At 43.7% G+C, this 26,667-nt stretch overlaps 1 protein-coding gene across 16 annotated transcripts in view; it reads left to right on the top strand.

Moving 5' to 3' along the window:
- The window catches only part of ANKS1B (ankyrin repeat and sterile alpha motif domain containing 1B), a 1,227,618-nt gene that overhangs the window by 913,827 nt on the left and 287,124 nt on the right, over positions 1–26,667 (top strand). For all 16 annotated transcript variants that reach the window (XR_009550898.1, XM_060195606.1, XM_060195613.1 and 13 more), the window contains one exon: positions 19,343–19,495. Coding sequence is in view for 15 of the 16 variants with exons in the window: in XM_060195606.1 (XP_060051589.1) it covers positions 19,343–19,495 (153 nt within the window). In the remaining variant the exon portion in view is untranslated. The remainder of the gene's footprint in view (positions 1–19,342; positions 19,496–26,667) is intronic.

The raw sequence follows: 26,667 nt of genomic DNA, 5'->3' as shown, positions 1-26,667 counted from the left end.
TATTTTAATTACATTTTAAAGGGCCTGTATCTATACTAGTTTTTTTTTCCCCCTCTAAGCCTGAAATCTGATATGCAGGTGGATCCAAGTTATTGTCTGGGGAGGTGATGTCATGGCTGGAAAAGGGACAGAAAGCTGGATCAGGGAAGAGAGTAGCTCCCTAATATGGGGAAGGGGTATAGATATTGTTGACTGTAAACCCATCAATTTGATTTGGTCTGGGGCCCATGTTGAGCTTAGGAGCCTATGTGACCTCTGCATCCCTGTTGATCTGAGCTCACATTCTGTGGTCATGAGTAGGAACATTCCAAGCTGCCTCAATCTCAGGACCCATCTTCCTCAGGTGTAGCATAGAGTATGTTGTCCATCCTCCCTTCGGAGAATGGAACATTCTCTACCATTGTTGGTCCAAGTTGAGGGAAAGGTCCTATGGGGACCCACAAAGGGGTCTGTTGTGTTGTTCCTGATAGAGATGACTGGTAACAATGGAGAGAGGGATCTGCTAGAGGTCTAGGCCCATCATGTCTGTTTGGGAATCTCAGGACTCCCCGACTAGGGCCCCAGCTGATGGGATGGCCTGATAGTGACTAAAGAATCATCATTAAAGTATGCCAGTCTCTTGCCCTTATTTAGATTTTGCAGTCCTTGCTCTGCAGACCACAGTGGAGTAAAGCTAGCATTGAACAACAAACAGAAAATTACTAAAAGTCACAGAATTTGGAAACTAAACAACATGCTGCTTAAGAACCACTGGGTCAGATAGGTACTCAAGCAAGAAATTCAAATGTTCCTGGAAACAAATGAAAACGAAGACACAAGCTATCAAGATATTTAGGACACAGCTAAAGCAGTACTGAGAGGGAAACTCATAGCCATACAATCACATATTAGAGAACAAGAAAAAGTTCAAATAAACAACCTTACTGTACACCTTAAGGACTTAGAGGAAGAAGAACAAAGTGATCCTAAAGCAACCAGAAGGATTTCAATCACTAAAATTAGAGCAGAAATATACAACGTCGAAAATAAAAGATCCATACAAAAGATCAATGAAGCAAAATGTTGGTTCTTTGAAAAGTTAAACAAGACTGACAAACCCCTAGCCAGACTCACTAAAAAAAGGGGAGAAGATCCAAATAAATATAATTGTAAACGAGAGAGGAAATATCACAACTGACACCAAGAAATCCTGAAAATCATGTGAGACTTCTACGAAGACCTTAACTTTTTAAATCTTATTAGAAATTTAATATTGATTTACAAAATTACAAGATAACAGGGGTATAACTCTGCATAATTCACACCACCAGAGTTCTCTGTCCCCAATCCCTCAACTGGAAGCTACTGCAGTTCTCCTAAGGTTTGCAGATATGGGCTGACTATCATTTCTACAACTATATGTCTATATTTGTACATATTGACCCTTTTTTCCTCATGATCCTGCCTTTTCATACTTTCCAAGTTGCACCTACTACTACATCCAAATGTCCCTTTTTCTTCTTCTCTCTCCGGGCCCTGATGGAGTTGGAGTTCAGAGCCCTCTGGTCATCTTCCCTCCGTCACTTATCCCCCTCTGGGAGTCTGGACCCAGATTCTTTATGGGGTTCAGAAGGTGGGAGTTCTTGCTTCTCTAATTGCTTCTCTGCTGGACATGGGTGTTGGCAGGTCAATTCATGCCCCAACTGATGTTTTTATTTTTATTATTATTGTTCATAAAATAAAAAGCAGGGACCATTAGGAGACAATGCCCAGTCCAATATCCTTTGCACTTTATGGACTTGCTTTTCACTCTCCAAAAGTGTGACATCAGATATTTTTCACTGCTCCTGCCCTGTTCTGAAAGCTGGAAGTCCCCAAATGTCTAAACAGCCAAGAGACCCAAGCCAGCATAATTGATAGAGGGTGAAAAAAAGTGAAGTACTGTTGTTTTCTCCAGGTTGGCTTCACGGGCAGGTAACAGATGACCAGAAACTCATGGCTGAGCTGATAATGCAGTTTAATCTTTATTCATGAGTGAGCAAACAGTCCAACACCTAATCATCACACCATGTGCTCCTCCATCCTTCTCCCCAGGTGGCAGAGTCAGGAACTCAGGAAGTATGTAGGCTAGGGGGCAGGGAGAAGGGAGAAGCATGAAACTAGCAAGGGCTAAACCAAATCTCCCGGAGGTGGGGGGAGTGAGACCAAACCAATGTAACAGAAAAGACCATGTAAATAGACCACAATGTCAAGCAATGTAACAGAAGCAGAACTAGATCCCAGAAGCAGAACTAGAAGCATACCAGCAAAGTACCATTATCTGTGATTGTAGATCCTTAGTGACACCCAGTCATTTACCTCTGAGGACTTAGATTTCTTCTGTTCTTTCCTAGACATGCTATTGGCAGCAGAGTCCAGTTCTAGCAAAAGGGGCTTTGTGTACTTAGAGGCGTCTCTGCCCGTATGCGGATGCTTAGTGCAATGTTGGTCTGCTTCTAAATTCTGCTTCTAAAAACCCCTTCTGTTTCATTAGTTTAATCCCCCTGATTAACACTGTATTCTGTTTACATAACCACTGTTAACTAAGCATCGCCCTACCTGCAGGGCATTGGTTTAATCCTGCTGGTTCATACTCTCTTTTTGCTTCAACCCCTCTCCTTGTCACACCCTGATTTTCACCAATCTCTTTTTGCTCCACCCTCTCTATGTCACATCCTGTTTCCACCCTACTTGGCAAGTATATATACAGCTGCTCTGTCACCAGAATCATCAGAAGCACTTCACCAGGAGGGCTGACTCTAACAGGCTCTGGAGAGAGCCTATAAGCTGATCTGCACTGGCAGCCCCGGGATATATAAGGACAAGACTGTGGTTAGAGAGAGCTTAGATTGTGCTGCGTTCCACATGAATAAAGACTGAACTGCGTACCACTCAGCCATGAGTCCCTGGTCGTCTGTCTCCCACCTGTGAAGGTAGTCTGGCAGTGCAGAGTCTGCTTCACCCTGGCTCCCCAGCAGTAGTTACAGTGTCCAGACCCTTCAGTCCCCAGAAGAGGAACAGCATCACATCTACTCACCAAGCCTCTGCCTCCATACAGAACAGGAGGCCATGTCTGTGAAGTCACTCTGGGATCTTTCAAGCCTCAAATGGCTGTTAGATGGTGTTCCTAAGTTAATGGCCCTGTCAATCTTGTAGAGGTCTCTCCCAGCAAAGCTGTACTATCACTGCCCTTAGATGGTGGCGGGTAGACTTTTTCTGGAGCTTTGCAGCTGGTAGATCAGCCTTCCCCGTTCATGTTCAGTCAGTTTGATAAAACAGCAGTGTGATATCTAAGCCCAGGTCTCAAAGCGTGCGAGAGACTGATGATCTCACTCCTTGACAGACCTGCATTTGGGCTTGGCAGACACTGCCTGCTAGCACTGTTTGTCCTAGTTTACTTTCAGGGCTGCTATAAGTCCAAGTCTTGGGTAGCAGCAGGACAGAGCAAAGAGATTAGAACAAGCATGAGGACTAGAGGGAGGTAGCAGGTAAACCCATGGTCTGTAATACAGGTGTCCTGCCACAGTCTGAGCGTACATCCCGGTGGGAAAAGCAGGCACCATGTGGGCCACGGCAGGCTCACAGGCAGTGTTCAGGAGCTGCACCTGGCACACCAGGGCCTTTCACTGGTGGGCTGACAGCGGGCATCAGAATGGATGTCTCTATCTGGGAGTGGCAGGCCATGCAGGACACTCCTGTCCTCGTCCATGGGAGGCCCTTCCTCAGCCATTCACATACAGACCCTCACCCAGACCAAACCAGGTGGTTGCCAAAGCTTTACAACTGTTTAAACACAAAGATGACTGACTCCAAAGTGGGTTCTGCCCAGGTCCCTCATGCTGTGATTCCCCAGAAGGCAAGCAAGAGCCCTCTGTACTAACCCAATCTCCGCGGCTCACTGGGCTCTCAGAAAGACAGAGACTGAGACACAGAGACAGAGAGACGTCACAACACCAAATCTTTCTTGAGCATGATGTGGTGGGGCTTGAACCTGGGTCGTGTTCATGACAAAGCAAGTGCACTATGCAAGGGAGCTGGTGCTCAGATCCTCAATCCTCACTCAGCCTATGACTTCTTTTTGTGCTTTCAAAGACTTTCATCCCCCTCCTTCTCATGTACACAAATGCCTCCAAACAACAGTTGAGAATGTCCTCTCTCCTCTCTAACTCACATTTCAACCCAGCACAGCCTCGCTCCGGGCTCTTCTCAGAAGGCTCCATTTGCCATGTTTCCCAAACACCTGTCCTTCCTCTGCTGACCAGTCCCTTTCTCTACTTCCTGCCACAGCCGACCCGCTTCTCCATGAAGCACTCACTTGACCTGACCACTCTACTGGGCCTCGTGAGTGTGATTCTTGCCACTCTTTTATTTGTTGGAACTGTTGGTTGGTCTTCAGGCCACTTCTCACACTGCACAGCAGACGACTGCAGCCTCACGGGGACATGGTTCAGTCCCCTCTTGTACAGAGATAGCTGAGGGGCAGCGAGTGCTTCTGTGCCTCTGCTAAGCTCTACTTGCTGTGTTGCAGTGAATGCCCACAACAGCCTCAGAGGTGGATATTCTCTTATTTATGCAAATCTTTGTTTATTGGGGGTTAGTGGTTTACAGTACAGTTGTTGGCACATAGGTACAATTTCTCATCTCCCCATGATAGGTGTCTGCAAGACACTCTCACCCCCAAACTGGATCCTATCCCAGGAAGAGGTAGAAAGCCTTCATCTCCTCAGTCAAATGCTGAACAAAGGCGAGTGGTTTGGTGCCGGGTCATGTAGCTAATAGATAGAACAGTCAAGACTCCTGCCTGCATCTACATGCTGCCCAAAGTCAGGGAGTCTCCTTGGGTTCCTCCTGAAACTGAAGGTGTTTCTCCATAATGCAGTGCGTGGCTCACACCTCAGAGTTGCTCATGTTTTCTTGGTCTGTTCATTTTCCTTCTCAGCTGGTAACATCACCAAGTTCCCAGGTATCAAAGTAAAATCTGGAGGGTTTTTATTCATTTTCCTCCTTTTATCCATCCTACAGTTGTCACAAAACGAGGGTGGAGTAATTGACAGAAAGGTGTCAACAGATGCAATTAGTGGAAATTAAGCTTCCTTTATTGACAACATATGTGAAAATTTTTTACTTCACAAAGCACAAAACAATGCAAAGTGCAGTCCAGTATATGTACAAGCTTCCTTTCTCTATTCTGAATAAAATGATCTGGCTCTCAGTTCTGTTTATGCTAGAGGAAAGTCCAGGCTGAAGCAGAAACCTCTGTAAACAGCAGCTTAGGAAAAGGACGTTCATTCCTCTTGGGTCACATCTGTGCTGGGAGCAGTGCAGGTGTGTAAGACGACTCTGCTCTGTGCATCCCTGAGACTTCCATCTGCTATTCTGCTACACGCACGGCAGCTGCCCAAAGTAAATTCCACAGGCGGCAGCGCTAGCCTGGGAGACACACAGGGCCCAGAGCCTTTGACCTATTCAGTTGCAGTCTGCACATTAACAAGGTCCCACACGTGGACTTCATGAACTTTCAAGGTTTCAAGAATTTCCCAAGTTCTAGGGTGACAGAGCAGCAGCAGCTGTGTTTCTCTCCTCTCCTGGGTCAACTAGGAATACCAAAGGAGGACACCTGGGACTGCAACAAGACAGAACTAGAACGACTTCAGGAACCCACCAAATCACCTGTGAGTGCAAACACATGTGGCTCGTGGACAGAGAGGAGCCTAGGGAGAGATTAAGTGGCTGCTAACAGTCCAGCAGTTTACCAGTTGAGACGCTACCTCCAGTCTGTTTCAGCAACAAAAATACGGCTGAAAGGAGGAGAGGACTCCCCTAAGACTCACCAAATGCAACTGTGAGTCTCCATTGCTACTGCCCTCAGAAGCTGGAGCAATGGCAGGGAGGCCCTGTGCTGACACCAGGGGATGGAGAACTGTTGTTTTCGATGGGTTAGGTTGTTTTTGCCGGGCTGGCTTCACGGGCGGGTAACAGATGACCAGGGACTCATGGTTGAGCTGTAGGCAATATCTCTTTATTCATGCAGGACACAGCGCAATCTAAGCCGAGCTGAGCTAAACTAAAGGTGCAGTACAGTAAAACTCACAATGCTGTCTTTATATATACTTGAGAAGTAGGGTGGAAACAGGATGTGACATAGAGAGGGTGGAGAGAAAAGTGACTGGTGAAAATCAGGGTGTGACAAAGAAGGGATCAGGGTGTGACAAGGAGGGGGGGTGGAGCAAAAACATATCATGAAACAGTGGGGATTGAACCAATGCCCTGGAGGGAGGTGCTTGTTAACAGCTGTTATATAAATAGAATGAAGTGGTTATGTAAATAGAATAGTGTTAAGCAAGGGGGATTTAAACCAAATGAAACAGAAGGAGTCTCATGCATACCAACAGAGAACAAGGAAACACAGAAGGAGATCTATATACCTCTGTGGCCTATTGGTGGGGCTGTGAGAGTCTCTTTGCATAACCACTGGATTACTTCTGCCCCACCCTGCTTTATCTCTTGGTCAGGAGTCAGTGATTAAGCTAAGAAGCCTACTTACAGTTTAAAAGCCCTCAGGCTCCCATAGCCTACAGGGGAGGAAAAGAACCAAAGAGGCTTTCAAGCCACTGAGCTCCAACTCAAGGATTAAAATAATATTGAGGGAGTCGGGCTGTAGCACAGCGGGTTAAGCGCAGGTGGCGCAAAGCACAAGGACCGGCATAAGGATCCCGGTTTGAACCCCGGCTCCCCACCTGCAGGGGAGTCGCTTCACAGGTGGTGAAGCAGGTCTGCAGGTGTCTATCTTTCTCTCCTCCTCTCTGTCTTCCCCTCCTCTCTCCATTTCTCTCTGTCCTATCCAACAACGACAACAACAATAATAACTACAACAATAAAACAACAAGGGCAACAAAAAGGAATAAATAAATAAATAAAATAAAATATATTTTTTTAAACCTACCTTTAAAAAAATAAATAATAATAATATTGAAACAACTGTCAATTTCTACAACTGTGAATACTTTAAGTACCTTACTTAGGCACAAGTCAATCCAGGCAAAAGTGATAAGTAATTTGAAAATTACTGAGAGAGGAACCTCATAACATACTAGATAAAAAAGTTAAACCAACTAGAACAAATATTAGAGAAATGAACCAGGACAAGAGTCCAGCTAAAAAAACCCCAAAGGATGAACCACAAAATAATGAGGTCAACATCCAAACACTAGTTAAAGAAATAATCACAGGAGTGAGTAAAGAGTTTGAAAGAATTGTCATCAGAAATGCAGAAAGAACAAATGAGACTCTGGAAGAAAACACTAATTATCTCAAGGTTATTAGAGAGCTGAAAGCTGAAATAACTGGACTAAGAACACAACTAGCTGAACAAGCTAAAACAGTATCAGAACAGGGTGACAAAACAGATAAACTCCAGAAAACAGTAGAGGGGAGAGAGAATAGAATCAATGAGGCTGAAGACAGAATTAGCAAGATTGAGGACAAATTAGAGACAACTAAAAAAGAAGAGGCCTCAAAAAGAGATTAAGAGATACTGAAAACTACAACAGAGACCTATGCGATGACTTCAAAAGAAATAATATACGCATTATTAGCTTACTAGAGGAAGAAAGAGAGGGAGGGCAAAAAAGCATTCTTCAGGACATAATAGCTAAGAACTACTCTAGTCTAGACAACATCAAAGACATAAAGATTCAAGAATCCCAGAGAGTCTCAAATAGAACTAACCCAGACTTAAAGACACCAAGACACATCATATTTATAATGGAAAGGAATAAGGATAAAGAAAGGATCCTGAAGGTTGCAAGAGAAAAACAAAGAGTCACCTACAGAGGAAAACCCATAAGATTAGCAACAGACTTCTCCATACAAACACTACAGGCCAGAAGAGAATGGCCATATATCTATCCAGTGCTCAATGAGAAAGGCTTTCAACCAAGACTACTGTATCCTGCTAGAGTGTTATTCAGACTAGATGGAGGCATAAAAACCTTCTCAGATGGGAGTCAGGCTGTAGCACAGCGGGTTAAGCGCAGGTGGCGCAGAGCGCAAGGACCGGCATAAGGATCCCAGTTCGAGCCCCCGGCTCCCCATCTGCAAGGGAGTCGCTTTACAGGCGGTGAAGCAGGTTTGCAGGTGTCTGTCTGTCTCTCCCCCTCTCTGTCTTCCCCTCCTCTCTTCATTTCTCTCTGTCCTATCCAACAACAATGACATCATCAACAACAATAATAACTACAACAATAAAAACAACAAGGACAAAAAAGGGGAACAAATAAATATTTTTTAAAAAAAACCTTCTCAGACAAGCAACAGTTGAAAGAATCAACTATCACCAAACCTGCCCTGAAAGAAGTTCTGAAAGGTCTCTGATAAACAGTCAGACCACCATACATAGGACATATATCAGAATACACTAAAATATACAAGAATGGCATTAAAATATCTTCAATCTTTCATATCAATAAATGTCAGTGCCCTGAATTCACCTATTAAAAGACACAGAGTAGGAAGATGGATCAGAAAACACAACCCAACAATATGCTGTCTACAGGAAACCCACCTAACTCCACAAGACAAACACAGACTCAAAGTGAAAGGATAGAAAACTATCATACAAGCTATTGGCCCACCAAAATGGGGCAGGAACAGCTATTCTCATATCTGACATGATAGACTTTAAAATAGATAAAATTCAAAAAGACAAGAATGCACACTACTTAATGCTCAGTGGATCAGTCAATCAAGAAGACTTAACAATTATTGACATCTATGCACCCAATGAAAAGCCATCTAAAAGCATCAAACATCTACTGAGAGAACTACAGCAATATATTAACAGCAACACAGTCATTGTAGGGGACTTCAACACTGGAATACTCCCTTCCAGCTTCTATGAAGCCAACATCACTTTGATACCAAAAGCAGACAGGGACATAAAAAAAGAAAACTACAGACCAATATCTCTGATGAACATAGATGCTAAAATATTGAACAAAATTCTAGCCAATCAGATATAGCAGTATATTAAAAAGATTGTTCATCATGACCAACTGGGGTTTATCACAGGCATGGAAGGTTATTTAATATAGATAAATCAATCAACATGATCCACCACATTAACAAAAGCAAGACCAAAAACCACATGGTCATATCAATAGATGCAGAGAAAGCCTTTGACAAAATACAACATTCCTTTATGATCAAAACACTACAAAAAATGGGAATAGATGGAAAATTCCTAAAGATAGTGGAGTCTATATATAGCAAACCTACATCCAACATCATACTCAATGATAAAAAACTGGAAGCATTTCCCCTCAGATCAGTTACTAGACAGGGCTGCCCACTATCACCATTACTATTCAACATAGTGTTGGATGTTCTTGCCATAGCAATCAGGCAGCAAAAAGGAATTGAAGGCATACAGACTGGAAGAGAAGAAGTCAAACTCTCCCTATTTGCAGATGACATGATAGTATACATGGAAAAACCTAAGGAATCCAGCGAAAAGCTTTTGGAAATCATCAGGCAATACAGTAAGGTGTCAGACTACAAAATTAACATTCAAAAGTCAGTGGCATTCCTCTATGCAAACACTAAATTGAAGACGTTGAAATCCAGAAATCAATTAATTTTACTATCGCAACAAAAACAATAAAATATCTAGGAATAAACCTAGCCAAAGAAGTGAAAGGCTTGTATACTTAAAATTATGATTCAGTACTCAAGGAAATTGAAAAGACACAAAGAAGTGGAAAGATATTCAATGTTCATGGGTTGGGAGAATTAACATCATCAAAATGAATATACTACCCAGAGTCATATACAGATTTAATGCTATTCCCATCAAGATCCCAACCACATATTTAGGAGAATAGAACAAATGCTACAAATGTTTATCTGGAACCAGAAAAGACCTAGAACTGACAGAACTAGATCTCAAATGGTATTATAGGGCCGTTGTCATGAAAACTGCTTGATTCTGGAACAAGAATAGACACACTGACCAGTGTAATAGAATTGAGAGCCCAGAAGTATGCCCCCACACCTATGGACATCTAATCTTTGACAAAGGTGCCCAGACTATTAAATGGGGAAAGCAGAGTCTCTTCAACAAATGGTGTTGGAAAAAAAAATGTGCTGAAACATGCAGAAGAATGAAACTGAACCACTATATTTCACCAAACACAAAAGTCAATTCCAAGTGGATCAAGGACTTGGATGTATCAGATACTTAGAGGAAAATATTGGCAGAACTCTTCTCCGCATAAATTTTAAAAACATCTTCAATGAAATGAATCCCATTACAAAGAAGACTAAGACAAGCATAAACCTTTGGGACTACATCAAATTAAAAAGCTTCTGCACAGCAAAAGAAACCACTACCCAAACTAAGAGACCCCTCACAGACTGGGAGAAGATCTTTACATGCCATACATCACACAAGAGTTTAATAACCAAATATATAAAGAGCTTGCCAGACTCAACAACAAGAAAACAAATAACCCCATACAAAAATGGGGGGAGGACATGGACAGAATATTCACCACAGAAGAGATCCAAAAAGCCAAGAAACACATGAAAAAATGCTCCAAGTCTTTGATTGTCAGAGAGATGCAAATAAAGACAACAATGAGATACCACTTCACTCCTGTGAGAATGTCATACATCAGAAAAGGTAGCAGCAGCAAATGCTGGAGAGGATGTGGGGTCAAAGGAACCCTCCTGCACTGCTGGTGGGAATGTCAACTGGTCCAACCTCTGTGGAGAGCAGTCTGGAGAACTCTCAGAAGGCTAGAAATGGACCTACCCTATGACCCTGCAATTCCTCTCCTGGGGATACATCCTAAGGAGCTCAACACACCCATCCAAAAAGATCTGTGTACACATATGTTCTTGGCAGCACAATTTGTAATAGCCAAAACCTGGAAGCAACCCAGGTGTCCAACAACAGATGAGTGGCTGAGCAAGTTGTGGTCTATATATACAATGGAATACTACTCAGCTGTAAAAAATGGTGACTTCACCTTCTTCACCTCATCTTGGATGGAGCTTGAAGGAATCATGTGTAGTGAGATAACAAAGAAAGAGAAGGATGGATATGGGATGATCTCACTCTCAGGCAGACGTTGAGAAACAAGTTCAGAAGAGAAAACACAAGTAGAACCTGAACTGGAATTGGCATATTGCACCAAAATAAAAGACTCAGAGGGTACAACTCAGTGGCAGAGCATTTGACTGCAAAATAAAAGACTCTGGGTTGGGTGATGGGGAGAATACAGGTCCAAAAAGGATGACAGAGGACCTTGTGTGGGTTGTATTGCTATATGGAAAACTGGGAAATGTTATGCATGTAGAAACTATTGTATTTATTGTCAAATGTAACACATTAGTTCCCTAATAAAGAAATAAAAAAATAATAAAAATTTAGAAAAGGAAACATGTAACCAAAATAATCTGCTCCAAAAACCTCTGTGATTCACTAATGTAGTCTAAGTATGATCTAGGATATGAAATTCCCTCATTCCTTCTTTTTATGACTCCATTTAGAAAGAACATTATAAGCTACGTTTTTACCATAACCTAATGTTATAAATATAAGTTCTTCTCAGCTAACCTTGCAGTCAAGATGGTTACTACTGTATATTGTCTTAAGGTGGCTCAACTATGTTTACTAAGTCCTGGAAAATGAACCAAGTTCCAGTATTTTTGTTACACACTGGAGAATAAAGATACCTAACATATAAGGCATGCGATGCCATTGAGTGTCTACTATTGTTCCTAGTATAAAGTTTCCTAGTTTGTTTGTATTGTTTTACATTTTATTGGGGGAAGTGACTGATAGTACAGTTGTTGACACAGGGGTATGATCTCTCAAGACCCCATGACATGTGTCTACAAAACATTCCCACCCCCAGCGTAAGTCCCTTTACACTATCATGTATCAAGACTCTGAGGCCCCTCCATCCCAACTCCCTCCCTGCTTCCCCAGAGCCTATTGCTTTGGTGAAAGACACCAAAGCCAGTTCAGGTTTGACTTTCTGTTTTCCCTTTCTGTCATTGTTATCTCAAGATCATCCCATATTCATCCTTCTCTTTTTGGCTTATCTTACTTAATATTATTCCTTCAAGCTCCATGCAAGTTGAAATCAAGAAGATGACTTCATTGTTTCTAGTATCTAAGTAGATTCCATTCAGTCTATAGACCATAACTCTCTTATCCTCTCATCTGTTGTTGGGCATCTAGGTTGCTTCCAAATTATGCTGCTATGAACCTATGTTCATGAGCATAGACCTCTTAGGATGAGTGTGTTTGTTTCTATCCCAAGATCTTCAGATCTATCCCCAGGAGAGGAATTGTCAGGGCATAGGGTAGGTCCACTTCTAGCATCCTGAGAATTCTCCAGACTGTTTTCTGTAGAGGTTGGACCAATATGCATTCCCAGCAGAAGGGTAACAGGGTTCCTTTTTCCCTACAGCCTTGCCAACATTTGTTGTTACTGTCCGTTCTAATGTATGACATTCTCACCGGTATAAAGTGGCATCACTGTGTTTACATCACCAGGGACTTGGAGCGTTTTTGCATATGTCTGTTGGCCCCCTGGATCTCTCTTTTGCTGACAATTTTGTCCATTTAGGATGGGGTCATTTTTTTTTTTGGTGATTTCTTTCTAAACATTGGCTCTGAGCCCTCAGTCTGATATATGACATGTATAAATGTTATTGTATATTGTCTTAAGGTGGTTCAACTACATTTACTAAGTCCTGGACCAAGAACCAAGGTCCAGTATTTCTGTAAAACACATGTAAAGTTTCCTCCTGTTCCACAGGAAGTATTTCTGTGACACACATGTAAAGTTTCCTCCTGCTCCACAGGAAGTATTTCTGTGACACACATGTAAAGTCTCCCCCCTGCTCCACAGGAAGTATTTCTGTGACACACATGTAAAGTCTCCCCCCTGCTCCACAGGAAGTATTTCTGTGACACACATGTAAAAAGTCTCCCCCCTGCTCCACAGGAAGTATTTCTGTGACACACATGTAAAGTCTCCCCCTGCTCCACAGGAAGTATTTCTGTGACACACATGTAAAGTCTCCCCCTGCTCCACAGGAAGTATTTCTGTGACACACATGTAAAGTCTCCCCCTGCTCCACAGGAAGTATTTCTGTGACACACATGTAAAGTCTCCCCCTGCTCCACAGGAAGTATTTCTGTGACACACATGTAAAGTCTCCCCCTGCTCCACAGGAAGTATTTCTGTGACACACATGTAAAGTCTCCCCCTGCTCCACAGAAGTTGCTCTGTTCTGGCAGTGGTTCCTTTGCTTGTGCAGAAGCTTCTCAACTTGATGTGGTCCAAGCGATTTATTTTTCTTTCTGTCTTCCTCAGAATTGGATTTGAGTCACTGAACTTAGTGGGGTCACTACAAATTCGCTGCTCCTGGCAGCTACCTTTTTCCCATTGTTGTTGCTATTGGATACAACAAAGAATTTGAGAGAAGAGGGAAAGATAGAGAGGGAGAGAGACAGACAGACCCCTGCAGACGTGCTTCACCACTATGAAATATCTCCCCAGCAGGTAGGGAGCCAGGGGCCAGAACTGGGATCTTTGCCGGTCAGTCCTTGTGCTTCATACTGCACTTAACCCAGTGCACCACTGCCCCCTTAGGATGTTTTTAAAGCTTGCATTGGAAAAGATTCTACCAGCGTTTTCCTCATGTGTGCACAATGTCCGGTTGTTTGGAACCAGCGTTTTCCTCATGTGTGCACAATGTCCGGTTGTTTGGAACCAGCGTTTTCCTCATGTGTGCACAACGTCCAGTTATTTGGAACCAGCGTTTTCCTCATGTGTGTACAATATCTAGTTATTTGGAACCAGCAATGAACTGTGGCTAAAGACCAGAGCACCACTCAGCTCTGACTTACATGGTGTTGGATAGTATGCCAGCTCCCCCTGGCTTCTGCTTAACCATATGTCTATATAGGGATAGATTTAATCCCATTCAAAGCTTTGGTCTATTTACATAAATCACTTTTACATTTACATAAAGCACTCCAGGGCATTGGTGGTTCAGTGATAGGATTCTCGCCTGCTCTGCCCCCTCCTTGTCACACTCTGATTTTCACCAGTCACTTTTCTCTCCACCCTCTCTATGTCACATCCTGTTTCCACCCTACTTGGCAAGTATATATAAAGACAGCATTGTGAGTTTTAGGGTACTTGAGTTTAGCTTAGCTCGGCTTAGATTGCGCTGCGTCCTGCATGAATAAAGAGATACTGCCTACAGCTCAACCATGAGTCCCTGGTCGTCTGTTACCCGCCCGTGAAGCCAGCCCGGCGAAAACAACAACATGGTGCTGGGGGTGCCACCTCTGGGGCCTGGAAGGTGCGGACCTGCACTCTACTGCTCAGCTGTCTCCCCAGCCCTCACGTTTCACTTTGGGAAACCCTGACTTCTCCTCCACGTCTGTAACTACTCTCACAGACCTCGAGCTAAGTATTGCTGCATAAGCACTTAGTGAGTAGCTAAAATGGGTCCATGAAAAAGGGAAATACAGCGTCTGCTGCATGTGGGGCTCTAAAGCAAATAGTTATTTATGCTGTAGCTTTCAGAGGGCATTTATGACAGTGTGGGCTTGGACTCCTCAAATCTACATGGTATTGTAAACCAGTGGCGGACCAATAAAAATTTAATAAAAAAATGGATGGAAAATAAATTGGGGAAGATAGCAAGAAAACAAGATGGAAATAAATTGGGGAAGATAGCAAGAAAGCAAGGGAAAAGTGATTTGGAAAATGAAGGGATAGGAAGATCACCCAAATAAGAACTCTGCACTGTGACAGCCAGCCCGGCACGTCTGATGAACAGACTCATCTTTCCTCTGCTCACAAATCAGGACCACGTAGATTGTCAGTGATATTTCTCTCTTTGCATCTGAGGGGAGAGGAGAGTCTGTGTTGTGTTTGGCCTGGTCCTGCTCTTCCCAGCAGGAGCCCCACTGGAGGCTGGCAGCCGCTGATGAAGCGCCTGGTGTCCTCAGCACTGGAGCGGGGGACGAACGGGGTAGCGTGCAAAGCAGCCCCATCTGAAGAGCAACTTGCTTCCTAAACCAAGAGCACGGCCGGTGCAATTGAAATTTCAAATAAAAACAAAAGGTCCAGAATCATTCAGACAGAAGGTGAACCGAGAAGCTGCTTCCGCTTAGATTACGTCCACGCTCCACGTGAAGCTCAGAAACATGTTGCTGTCACACGTCTCTGTTCTCCTAAAGCGAGAATGAGATGTATTTAGCTGACAGAAAACAGGACCTGTCTGCCAGCAGGCTCTCTGTTCATATCTAGCACACAGGATGGGGGAGTCTGAGGGGCATGCGGTCTGTGAGCGCCCCAGCCTGCAGCTTGGCCCGCGCTGTTTCTCAGGCCTGTGTGCAGACTGCCAGCGACCCTCTGGATGGGCACCAACTCCAGGGACAGTTTGCATCCTGCAGTACGTTCACTTGCCTTGATGTTGCGCATATGGGAGTCACCACCGGCAGCTGGAGAGTGCAGGCCCTGGGCCTCCAGCCTCCAAGGTGATGCTGTCCAGCCTACATCACCAGGGATTCCATCTCACAGACCACCGACCACGTCTCCAGCAGACGCCCAGCATATCCTGTTCCCAGATAAGGAGTGACTTTGCAGCTGGGTTAGAAACTTCTGGGTGCCTTTCTGAAAATCATTAGTCAGAATGTGTGCCTGACAGGCTTTGGCCTCCTGTTTCCTTACCCATACAGACTCTACTTGGCTTCTACTGAGCTAGATTAGCAAGTGACAGGTGTGCAGTGGTGTTGTAGCACAAAGTGTTTAAGTTAATCTTTTATTTTTATTTATAAAATGGAAATATTGACAAGACTATAGAATAAGAGGGGCACATTTCCACACATTGCCCACCCACAGAGCTCCATATCCAATCCTCTCCCTTGATAGCTTCCCTATTCTTTTGTTTTTTTCATTTCTTTATTGGGGAATTAATGTTTTACATTCAATAGTAAATACATAGTTCGTACATGCATAACATTTCCCAGCTTTCCACATAACAATATAACCCCCACTAAGTCCTCTGTCATCCTTCTTGGACCTGTATTCTCCCCACCCACCCACCCCAGAGCCTTTTACATTGGTGCAATATGCCAATTCCAGTTCAGGTTCTACTTGTGTTTTCTCTTCTGATCTTGTTTTACAACTTCTGCCAGAGAGTGAGATCATCCCATATTCATCCTTCTGTTTCTGACTTATTTCACTTAACATGATTTTTTCAAGGCCCATCCAAGATGGGCTGAAAATGGTGAAGTCACCGTTTTTAATAGCTGAGTAGTATTCCATTGTGTATATAGACCACAACTTGCTCAGCCACTCATCTGTTGTTGGGACAGCTTCCCTAGTCTTTATCCCTCTGGGAACATGGACCCAGGATCTTTGTGGGGTGCAGAAGGTGGAAGGTCTGGCTTCTGTAATTGCTTCCCTGCTGAGCATGGGTGTTGGCAGATGGATCCACACCACCAGCCTGTTTCTGTTTTCCCCTAGTGGAGCAGGGCTCTGGGGAGGTGGGGCTCCAGGACACGTGGTAGGGTCATCTGCCCAGGGAAGTCAGGTTGGCATCATGGCAGCATCTGGAACCTGGTGGCTTAAAAAGAGTTAAGATATAAAGCAGAACAAATTGTTGACTAATAATGAACCAAAAGGCAAGAATATTGCAGATGATTTTGGGGTCTCCATTTTGGAAAAAGTAGATCTATTTTAGGTATATTCCAAGGGGTCTATGACTTACTAGTTTTTGCCTGAGCCTGACAGCTAATATGCTGGTAGACCTAAGTTATTGCCTGGGGAGATTGTGTCGTAGTTGGAAAAAGGACTAGAAAGCTGAATCAGGGAAGAAAGTAGCTCCCAAATTAGGGAAAATATCTAAATATTATTAACTGTCAACCCCATCAATTTGATCTGGGGCCCATATTCAGCACAGGAGTCTGTGTAACCTCTGCATCCCTGTAGGTCTGAGCTCGCATTCTGTGGTCACAGCTGGGAACATTCCAGGCTGCACTCATTTCAGGACCCATCTTCCTCAGGTAGTAGGTAGAGTATGTTGTCCAACCTCCCTTTGGAAAATGGAACATTCCTGCCATTGTTGATCCACATTGAGGGCAAGATCCTATAGGGGCCCACAAAGGGATCTGTTATGTTGTTCCTGATGGAGATGACCAGTGACAGTGGAGAGAGGGATCTGTTAGAGGTCTAGGCCCATAAAGTCTGTGTGGGAATCCCAGGGCTCCCTGACTAGGGCCCCAGATGATGGGGTTGTCTGGTAGTGACTAAAATCATCATTAAAGTATGCCAGTTCTCTTGCCCTTACTCAGCTTTTGTTGTCCTTACTTTCCCTGACAAGGTTGTCTTTGGAGTGACTGAGGGAAGTGGAATAGGAGGTAGGTGAGGAGGGTATCTAGGTCTAAGTAGAAATGAGTGGCTGAGCAAGTTGTGGTCTATATACACAATGGAATACTACTCAGCTATAAAAAATGGTGACTTCACTGTTTTCAGCCGATCTTGAATGGACCTTGAAAAATTCATGTTAAGTGAAATAAGTCAGAAACAGAAAGATGAATATGGGATGATCTCACTCTCAGGCAGAAGTTGAAAAATAACATCAAAAGATAAAACACAAGTAGAACCTGAACTAGTTTGGCATATTGCAGCAAAGTACTCTGGAGTGTGAGGGTGAGAATACAGGTCCTTCAGAGGACCTAGTGGAGGTTGTATTGTTATATGGAAAACTGGGAAATAGTATACCTGTACTAACTATTGTAATTACTATTGAATGTAAAACATTAATTCCCCAATAAAGAAATTTAAAAAAGAAAAAAAGAAACTGTTTCATTAGGTACTTTGTGGTGTCTTTTTAGGTTTTTCTACTTGCTTGCTGCATTTATTGAATTACTGGGTCATATGAGAGGTCTATTTCTAGTCTTGTGAGGGTTCTCCAGACTGCTCTGCACAGAGGTTGGACCAATTTACATTCCCATCAGCAGTGCAGGAGGGTTCCTTTGACCCCACAACCTCTCCAGCATTTGTTGCTGCTGTCCTTTTTGATATATGACATTCTCACAGGGGTGAGGTGGTATCGCAGTGTTGTCCTTATTTGCATTTCTCTGACAATCAGTGACCTGAAGCAATATTCCATGTCTTTGTTAGCCTTTTGGATCTCTGCTGTAGTGAAATGTTCTGTTCATATCCTCTGCCCACTTTTGGATGGGGTCATTGGCTTTTTTGTTGCTAAGTTTGCTGAACTGTTTACATATTTTAGTGATTAGTCATCAGTCCCTGTTCAGGGCGCCATTTGCCGGTCCCAGTTCAGGGCACCAGTTGCCAGGCTAGCTTCGCGGGCGGGAGACAGATGACCAGGGACTCATGGCTGAGCTGGGATCGCAGTTCAATCTTTATTGATGAGCAAGGATGCAGTTCAAAAATCTAATCTCTCTAATCTTTCTTCATTCAAAAGCCCTGTCTTTTATGCCCCCTGAGGCGGAAGTGTCAGGAAGAGGAAGTACGTAGGATAGGGGGTGGAGAGAAGGAAAATAGCACAAAGAAGCAGTGGGGATTAAACCAATGAAAACACTGATGATGTAAATAGGCCACAGCCTCAAGCAATGCAACAGAAGGGGTCTTAGAAGCAGAATTTAGAAGCAGACCAACAATTAGTCTCTTGTCTGATGTCTGGCATGTGAAGATTTTCTCCCATTCTGTGAGGGGTCTCTTTGTTTGGGTGGTGTTTTCTTTGGCTGTGCAGAAGCTCTTCAATTTGAAGTAGTCCCATTGGTTTGTTTCTGCTTTAGTCTTCCTGGCAATTGGGTTTGTATCATCAAAGATGTCCTTGAGGTTTAGGTGGGACAGTGTTCCACCATGTTTTCCTCTAAGTATTTGATAGTTTCTGTTCTAACCTCCAGGTCCTAGATCCGTTTGGGTTGATTTTTATTTCTGGTGAGATAAAGTGGTTCAGCTTCATTCTTCTGCATGTTTCAACCCAGTTTTCCCAGCACCATTTATTGAAGAGAGCCTCCTTCCTCCATTTTATATTTTGGGCCCTTTATCAAAAATTAGATGTCCATAGGTGTGGGGGTTTAGTTTTGGGCTTTCAATTCTGTTCCACTGGCCTGTGTGCCTATTTTTGTTCCAGTACCAGGCAGTTTTGATTATGATACCTTATAATATAGTTTGAGATCTAGGAGTGTGATGCCTCCATTTCTGTTTCTTTTCCTCAAGATGAATCTTAACGCACTTGTTCATAATTTCAGATGAGACCCATTGGCCACGAGGGCTACCATCCCACATCGGTTGCTGAGTGGTTGGACTCCATTGAGCTAGGAGACTACACCAAAGCCTTTCTCATCAATGGATACACGTCGATGGACCTATTGAAAAAGATCTGGGAGGTTGAACTCATTAATGTAAGTCGATCTCTTAAAAACATCTTAGCCATTCAACCCTTCACAAGGGAGAAGAAATACATGTATATTTCTCTTTTTTTCTTTATCAATCACTTAGTAACTGTTTGGACAGACAACTGATACAACCAGGATTTACAGATGTGATTTCTGTTTTAAACATCTGCTTCTTCTTGGCCCCTGGTCGAACCTCCACTGCCATTGTCTTTGTGAATGGTTGAGGTGAAGGAACTAATGAGGTGCTCAAAGTGCTTTACACTTGCTAAGAACATCTTCTGGGGGTCTTCTGGGGGCCGGGCGGTAGCACAGCAGGTTAAGTGAACATGGCATGAAGTGAAAGGACCGGCCTTAAGGATCCCACTTCGAGCCCCCAGCTCCTCACCTACAGGGGTCTTGCTTCACAAGTGGTGAAGCAGGTCTGCAGGTGTCTACCTTTCTCTCTCCCTCTCTATCTTCCCTTCCTCTCTTGATTTCTCTCAGTCCTATACGACAATATCAATAATAACAATAAGGGCAACAAAAAAGGGAAAAAGTGGCCTCCAGGAGCAGTGGATTCATAGTGCAGGCACCAAGCCCCAGCAATAACCCTGGAGGCCAAATATTAAAAAAAAAAAATCTTCTAACATTCTGGGTCTCCCTACTTTGGGAAATTTTGTCATTTTAGGATATGAACCTGATAGCAAACAAGTTCCTAGTTTTATTTTTGCTGATACTCAGTATGAAAGACTGAAGTTAACCTTTCTCAGTTTTTCTGTCAGTAAGCCCCGTGCTTGAAAAAAATTGCTCTTGTTCTTGCTAAATAGACTGCTGTAAAATCAAAATTTCATTTTCCTAGAATATTAATCTATTTGTGTGTCTCTGTTTTATTCATATACTTGGCATGGACTTTTCCATAAGAATTAGTCAACACATGTTGTGTGTCTTTTGGCCTGAAGCAGTCAGCTGGATGGACATAAATGGTTTTGGTACTGAGGCGTTGCTCCCTCTGTAGTGGCTTTTCCCTAAAGCCCGAGCCGTAACATGTTACGCGCCATTAATGATTATAAATGATCGCTACTAGTGGCAGCTAACTATTCTTGGCTTTTAAAGGTCTGTCTTAGAAATAACGTCTTTTCTGGACCATCTCATAAAAATTATAGGATCTAAAAAGCATCATAAATGACCACAAGCTACTTGAGCTTTCTGCTCTGATTCCATCCCGAGAGCTGTGGGGAGCATAGGTGACCCTCGCCACCTCACTGAAAGACTGGCCCATTTGCCCGGTGGCCTGTGTGCCAGTAGCGCCCACTGGAATCACTGCACTTGGGCCGCCTCAGGGAGATCTCCGTTCTCCACTGGGAACTCAGCACTGTGCGTGCTCTTGGCCTCTGCTAGAGGAAAACCCCCACAGATCAAGCGTACAGGCTCCCCTGTATGGTTCATTACTGAGCTTCTTTCTGAACAGTGATATTCCTCGACAACTAGCTATGTTTAGCATCCTCTGGGTGATATGACTTCCCACAGGAGAACAAACTCAGTAGGTAGGACATGAGTCACTCCCCGAAGTAGCACTGACAGGAAGGCATCACTGAAAAGAGTATGTTCCAAAAGAATTCTGTTATCAGATGTTTTCCTACAAGGAAGACTCATCAGAGCAGAACTCTGTGTCTCTCAAAACCCAGAGACTGGGGCTGACATTACAGTGATGGCTTAGGTCTGCACTTTCCCCTGGCTGTGGCAACCAGGAGGCCAGAGAACTGTCTTCAGTCACTATTGCTGGGCTGCGGATGGCTAAATATCAGAGACGACGGGAATTGCCAGGAAGCCCAGGATTACTGCCAGGATTCAAGGGCCTGATTCATCAGCACCTGCAGGGAGAGCCAGCCTGGAGCTACATGCCAAAGGTGCCTTTCCACCTTTCCACTCATCTCTGCTATTCCAGGGTCTCCCTCGTAGTCGCACTTACTGTGATACAGTCTACCTTCAATCCAGATAGTGGGGATGTAGTGTCACAGGCACTACACCCCCACTGGAAAACATTGCTACATTTTAGACCCCTGTGTTTTCCTGCAAGTAGAGTGCTAGGTTCAAGTTCTGGTGGCATCTCTGTGCGTTCGCATTCTCTATGAAGAGCCATTAGATGCCATAGATACGTTTACTGTGGACTACAAATGACCTGTACCTTTAGACTTGACATCAGAGGATACTTATTGTTTTGAGTAGAGATTACAAAGATCAGGGCATTTGCAGCTGCTACAGCAGTAGCTTGTGGGATGCTCTGGGGCTGTGGGGCTTTCTCTCTCTCATGAACAAAGAGTGTAGTTCCTGCATGTTGCTTGCAGAGCTATTGAATGGGCTCCCCTTCAAGCAAGGGCTTCATGTATCCCAGCTAGTCAGGGAAGGTATCCAAATATAAGATAAGCTTTTACATAGTGCATGAGTCCAGTAACTCTGCATGAAGTACCCAACCCGTAACTATTTGTTCTCAAACTGAAAAAGAATGCACAGCCCTATGGACCAAAAGCAGTCCTTTAAAGGACATGTGCACCCCGAGTCTTGATAGTACGAGACTAGCTCTAAAAAAGTAAATGGCCCAGTAGTAGTGTTCTGTGTGAAATGAAGAAGTACATGCTGGTCTGCCACTAACACAGAGGTTTGCTACAGCAAGACGTAGATCAGAGAGCCAGAAGCTGACTGTTGATATGATCACAGGTAACTTCATTAGCGCCAGGTATGACTGACTTGACCTCTGATTTAACGTGGTACTTGCACTTGGGGTTAGACACCAAGTAATATACATTCAGTGAGTATAATAAGCTTAACCAAAAGATTTTCATGAGACAATGAAAACTGTACAAAGTTGTGATTTGGAAACTAACAGTGTGTTTGAAGGTCTCTTTCTGTGTGTGTGTGTATGTGTCTTCCTCTCGGGCCTGTGTTGATAGCAGAAAGGCAGATAGCAGTGCCATCTCACAGGTCATGTCTAGACTTTGAAAATGAAGCAAATATCAACTGTTGTCTCCTTTGTCCCTAAGCTAAGCTTCACATTGTCTCCTTTGTTCCGTAAGCTAAGCTTCGTATTGTTTCCTTTGTTCCCTGAGCTAAGCTTCATATTCAGAAACTGGTGTTTTACCAATAGTTCTGTATTGTGTGGGGTTTTTTTCTTTTGCCTCCAGGGTTATTGTGTGGGTTTCTGCCGATATTATTATAACATTTTTCCCCCATCACTCAAATAATCTTGCTTCACAAAGACACTAATGTGCTGTGGTCTCTTTCTTTCTCTACCTCTCTGTCTCTGTATTTTAAAAAGAAACAAAAATTCTATGACTATATGTGGAATTATCTATTTCCTTAGAGAAATACATTGCAGTTATGAAAAATGTTAACTCGCTTTACTATCATATACCTTAGACAAAAAAAAAAAAATTGACCTGAATTATCACTAGGTGAATCTCAGTGTAGACTGTATCATTAACTAATGGCTTTACCACTAGTTCTGTCATCAGTCATTAGTGAAGAACTTTACCACTAAGCGTGTCATTCAGTAATAGTTTTACTGTTATTTACATGGTAAATCATCTAAGTCCAGGCTTGTGATGCCCTCTAATATTTCTAATGATAAAGCTACCCCTAAGTGAACACAATAAAATTCAGGCTTCAGTGTATTCTTAATATTTCCTTTTAAGTACAATTGCTTTAAAAATAGAGCTCTAGGGGGCCAGGCGATAGCGCAGCAGGTTAAGCGCACATGGTGCAAAGCACAAGGACTGGCATAAAGATCCCGGTTCAAGCCCCGGCTCCCCACCTGTAGAGGGTGTCGCTTTGCGAGTGGTAAAGCAGGTCTGCAGGTGTCTATCTTTCTCTCCCCCTCTCTGTCTTCCCCTCCTCCCTCAATTTCTCTCTGTCCTATCCAACAACAATGACAGCAATGACAACAAAAATAACAACAATGATAAACAACAACGGCAACAAAAGGGGGGGAAATGGCCTCCAGGAGCAGTGAATTCATAGTGCGGGCATCGAGCCCCAGCAATAGCCCTGGCGGCAAAAATAGTAGAGTGGTAGTAGTTGGCTGCAGCTTAGATATCTCTAGGTAGAAACAGAACAACCAGGTTAACAATACCCTCACATGCCATGCGCCATGAACACCATTTGAACTTATTTTTGCAACTGTACCATGATTCACGCATTTGCTTAGTACCTAATAGCTGCTATGAGGAATGTCAGATTTAGTTTCTTTTGCACTAAGATAGATTTAGTTTCTACCTTTCCAGGAAGACTTTGTGAGAATCTAGTCATTTGGAGAACTTTTCAAAGGGAAAATTCAAACTTTGTCCTAAATCTATAAAGAGATGCAATTTGCTTTAAATACTATAAAAATATACTTCATATATATATAAATATTTATTTATTCCATTTTGTTGCCATTTGTTGGTCTGCTTTTAAATTCTGCTTCTTCTAAGACCCCTTCTGTTGCATTGCTTGACTCTGGTCTATTTACAGAATCACTCTTTTCATTGGTTTAATCTCCACTGGCTCATGCACGCTATTTTCCTTCTCCCCACCCCCTGTCCTACCTACTTCCTCTTCCTGACACTTCGGCCTCAGGAGACATAAAGGACAGGGCTTTCTAATGAAGAGAGATTTAGAAGAGATTAGACTGTTGAACTGCATCCCCGCTCGTCAATAAAGACTGAACTGTGTTCCCAGCTCAGCCATGAGTCCCTGATCGTCTGTCTCCCGCCCGCGAAGCTAGTCCGGCAAATTGGTGCCTGAACAGGGACTGGCAGCCATTGTTGTTTTATTGTTGTGGTTATTATTGTTATTGTCATTGTTGGATAGAATAGAGAGAAAGAGAGAGAGGAGGGGGAAGACAGAGAGGAGGAGAGAAAAACAGACACCTGCAGACCCGCTTCACTGCTTTTGAAGCAACTGCCCTCAGGTGGGGAGCCGGGGGCTCGAACGGAGAAATACACTTCTATGACTAACCAACTTAAGCTTACTCCTACCTGCTTTGACATAGCCCATGGTCTGTTCTATGAAGACATTTCAGACTGCCCAGCCCTCAATGCTGTAACTAAAGTGAGGTTCACTCCTTAGAAAGCCTTCTTTCAGTGTGTGTGTGTGTGTGTGTGTGTGTTAATTTACATTTACACCAGAAAGCTTAATCTGCAAATTCATAAATTGCAGGGGAGAATGGAGAAGATGAATGTTTATAATTCCTTCTCCAAACCAATTATTTTAAGAAAAAGGTTATGCCTTCACTCTAGGCCATGAATAAATTAAACAGATATTCATATTTACGCACCAGGGAGGCTTCATCAGTCAACACTTCAAATGTTAACAACTTTAATCAAAATCAAAAGTGCTAACTAAATATTAATAACTGGATATGGGTATTCATGGGTAAAACAAACTTCATAAATTATCTGTGGATGGAAGCACTCCATCTATACCCATAAACAGCACAGCTGGCTCTTCACAAGAGCTTAAATGTCCCTAAAAAGCAGACATTCGCAGGCTTGTAGCTGGGGAGGCCATGAGCCCCAATCACTGTGCTTAGATGGGGGGGACACTCACTGTGTGGACCGGGCAGGCCCCTCCCTAATACATTCTTGCATACACACACACACACACACACACACACACACACACACATTCATTTATTTATCAAGAGGAGGAGGGGAGATAGAAAGGAAGAAAGATGGAGAGACACCTGCAGACCTGCTTCACCACTTGCAAAGCTTTCCCCCTGCAGATGGGGGCTGGGGGCTGGGGGCTCTAACCCGGGTCCTTGTGCCCTGTAACACGTGTGCTCAACCAGGTGCGTCACCACCTGCCTCCTGTTCTTACTCTTTAGAGGTCATTTTTATCCCTTGGCCCTGGGAAACAGCATAATGGTTCTGCAAAAGACTTTCATGCCTGAGGCTCTGAGCTTCCTGATTCAATGCCTAACACCACCATGAGCCACAGCTGAGTAGTGCTCTGGTTTGAAAAAAATAATAATAAAGATATATGAATTATGATTTTAGCCCTTTAACATATGTGTGGCTTAAAGATTGGTAATGAGCTAAGACTGCATGTGATGCTAATACCATCAGATTTTGCTTAGGACACCCTCTGTGCTGCTCTCAACGTAGAACATTGCCCTAACCTGAGAATGACCCCACAGAACAGCTCAGCGATTCCAAAGCTTCATTGGAAGCTTGCAGTGAGTTTCCATCTGTGGGGAATTCACACCTTGCTCTGCTTCAGGTCAGAGTTAAGGAAGAGGCATTACCAGAGCTCCACAAATCCACCACTCCTGGAGGCCATTTTCCCCCCTTTTGTTGCCCTTGTTGTAGCCTCATTGTGGTTATTATTATTGCCATTATTGATGTTGTTTGTTGTTGGATAGGACAGAGAGAAATGGAGAGAGGAGGGGAAGACAGAGAGGGGGAGAGAAAGATAGACATCTGCAGACCTGCTTCACCGCCTGTGAAGCGACTCCCCTGCAGGTGGGGAGCCAGGGGCTCAAACCGGAATCCTTACACCGTCCCTGGGTTTTGCGCCACATGAGCTTAACCCACTGTGCCACCACCCGACCCCCCCCCCACTGCGTTTATTGATCTGCCTTTAAATATCTTCTGAGACTGAAGTGGTAGGGTGGAAAAGGAAGTACATAGGATAAGGAAGCAGAGTGGAAAAAGGGCACAAACCAATGGGGATTAAACCAGTAGGGATTAAACCAATGGGGATTAAACCAATGCCCTGCAGGCAGGCAGGTTTCAGACAAAACAATCATTATGTAAATAGACCACAGCGTTAAGCAGTGCAGGGGAACCTGGCATGATGGCATGGATAGAAACAGAAGCAGAGGGAGTCGGGCTGTAGCACAGCGGGTTAAGCGCAGGTGGCGCAAAGCACAAGGACCGGCATAAGGATCCCGATTCGAACCCCGGCTCCCCACCTGCAGGGGAGTCGCTTCACAGGCGGTGAAGCAGGTCTGCAGGTGTCTGTCTTTCTCTCCCCCCTCTCTGTCTTCCCCTCCTCTCTCCATTTCTCTCTGTCCTATCCAACAACAATGACAACAACAATAATAACTACAACAATAAAACAACAAGGGCAACAAAAGGGAATAAATAAAATAAAATAAATTAAAAAAAAGAAACAGAAGCAGAATTAGCCAAAGTAGAAATGATGGCCAACACCCCTGC

Source organism: Erinaceus europaeus, chromosome 7 (assembly GCF_950295315.1).
Source record: "Erinaceus europaeus chromosome 7, mEriEur2.1, whole genome shotgun sequence".
Taxonomy (NCBI): Eukaryota; Metazoa; Chordata; class Mammalia; order Eulipotyphla; family Erinaceidae; genus Erinaceus; species Erinaceus europaeus.
Note: the sequence above shows the minus strand (reverse complement) of the source record. Positions and strands in the feature narration are given on the sequence as shown.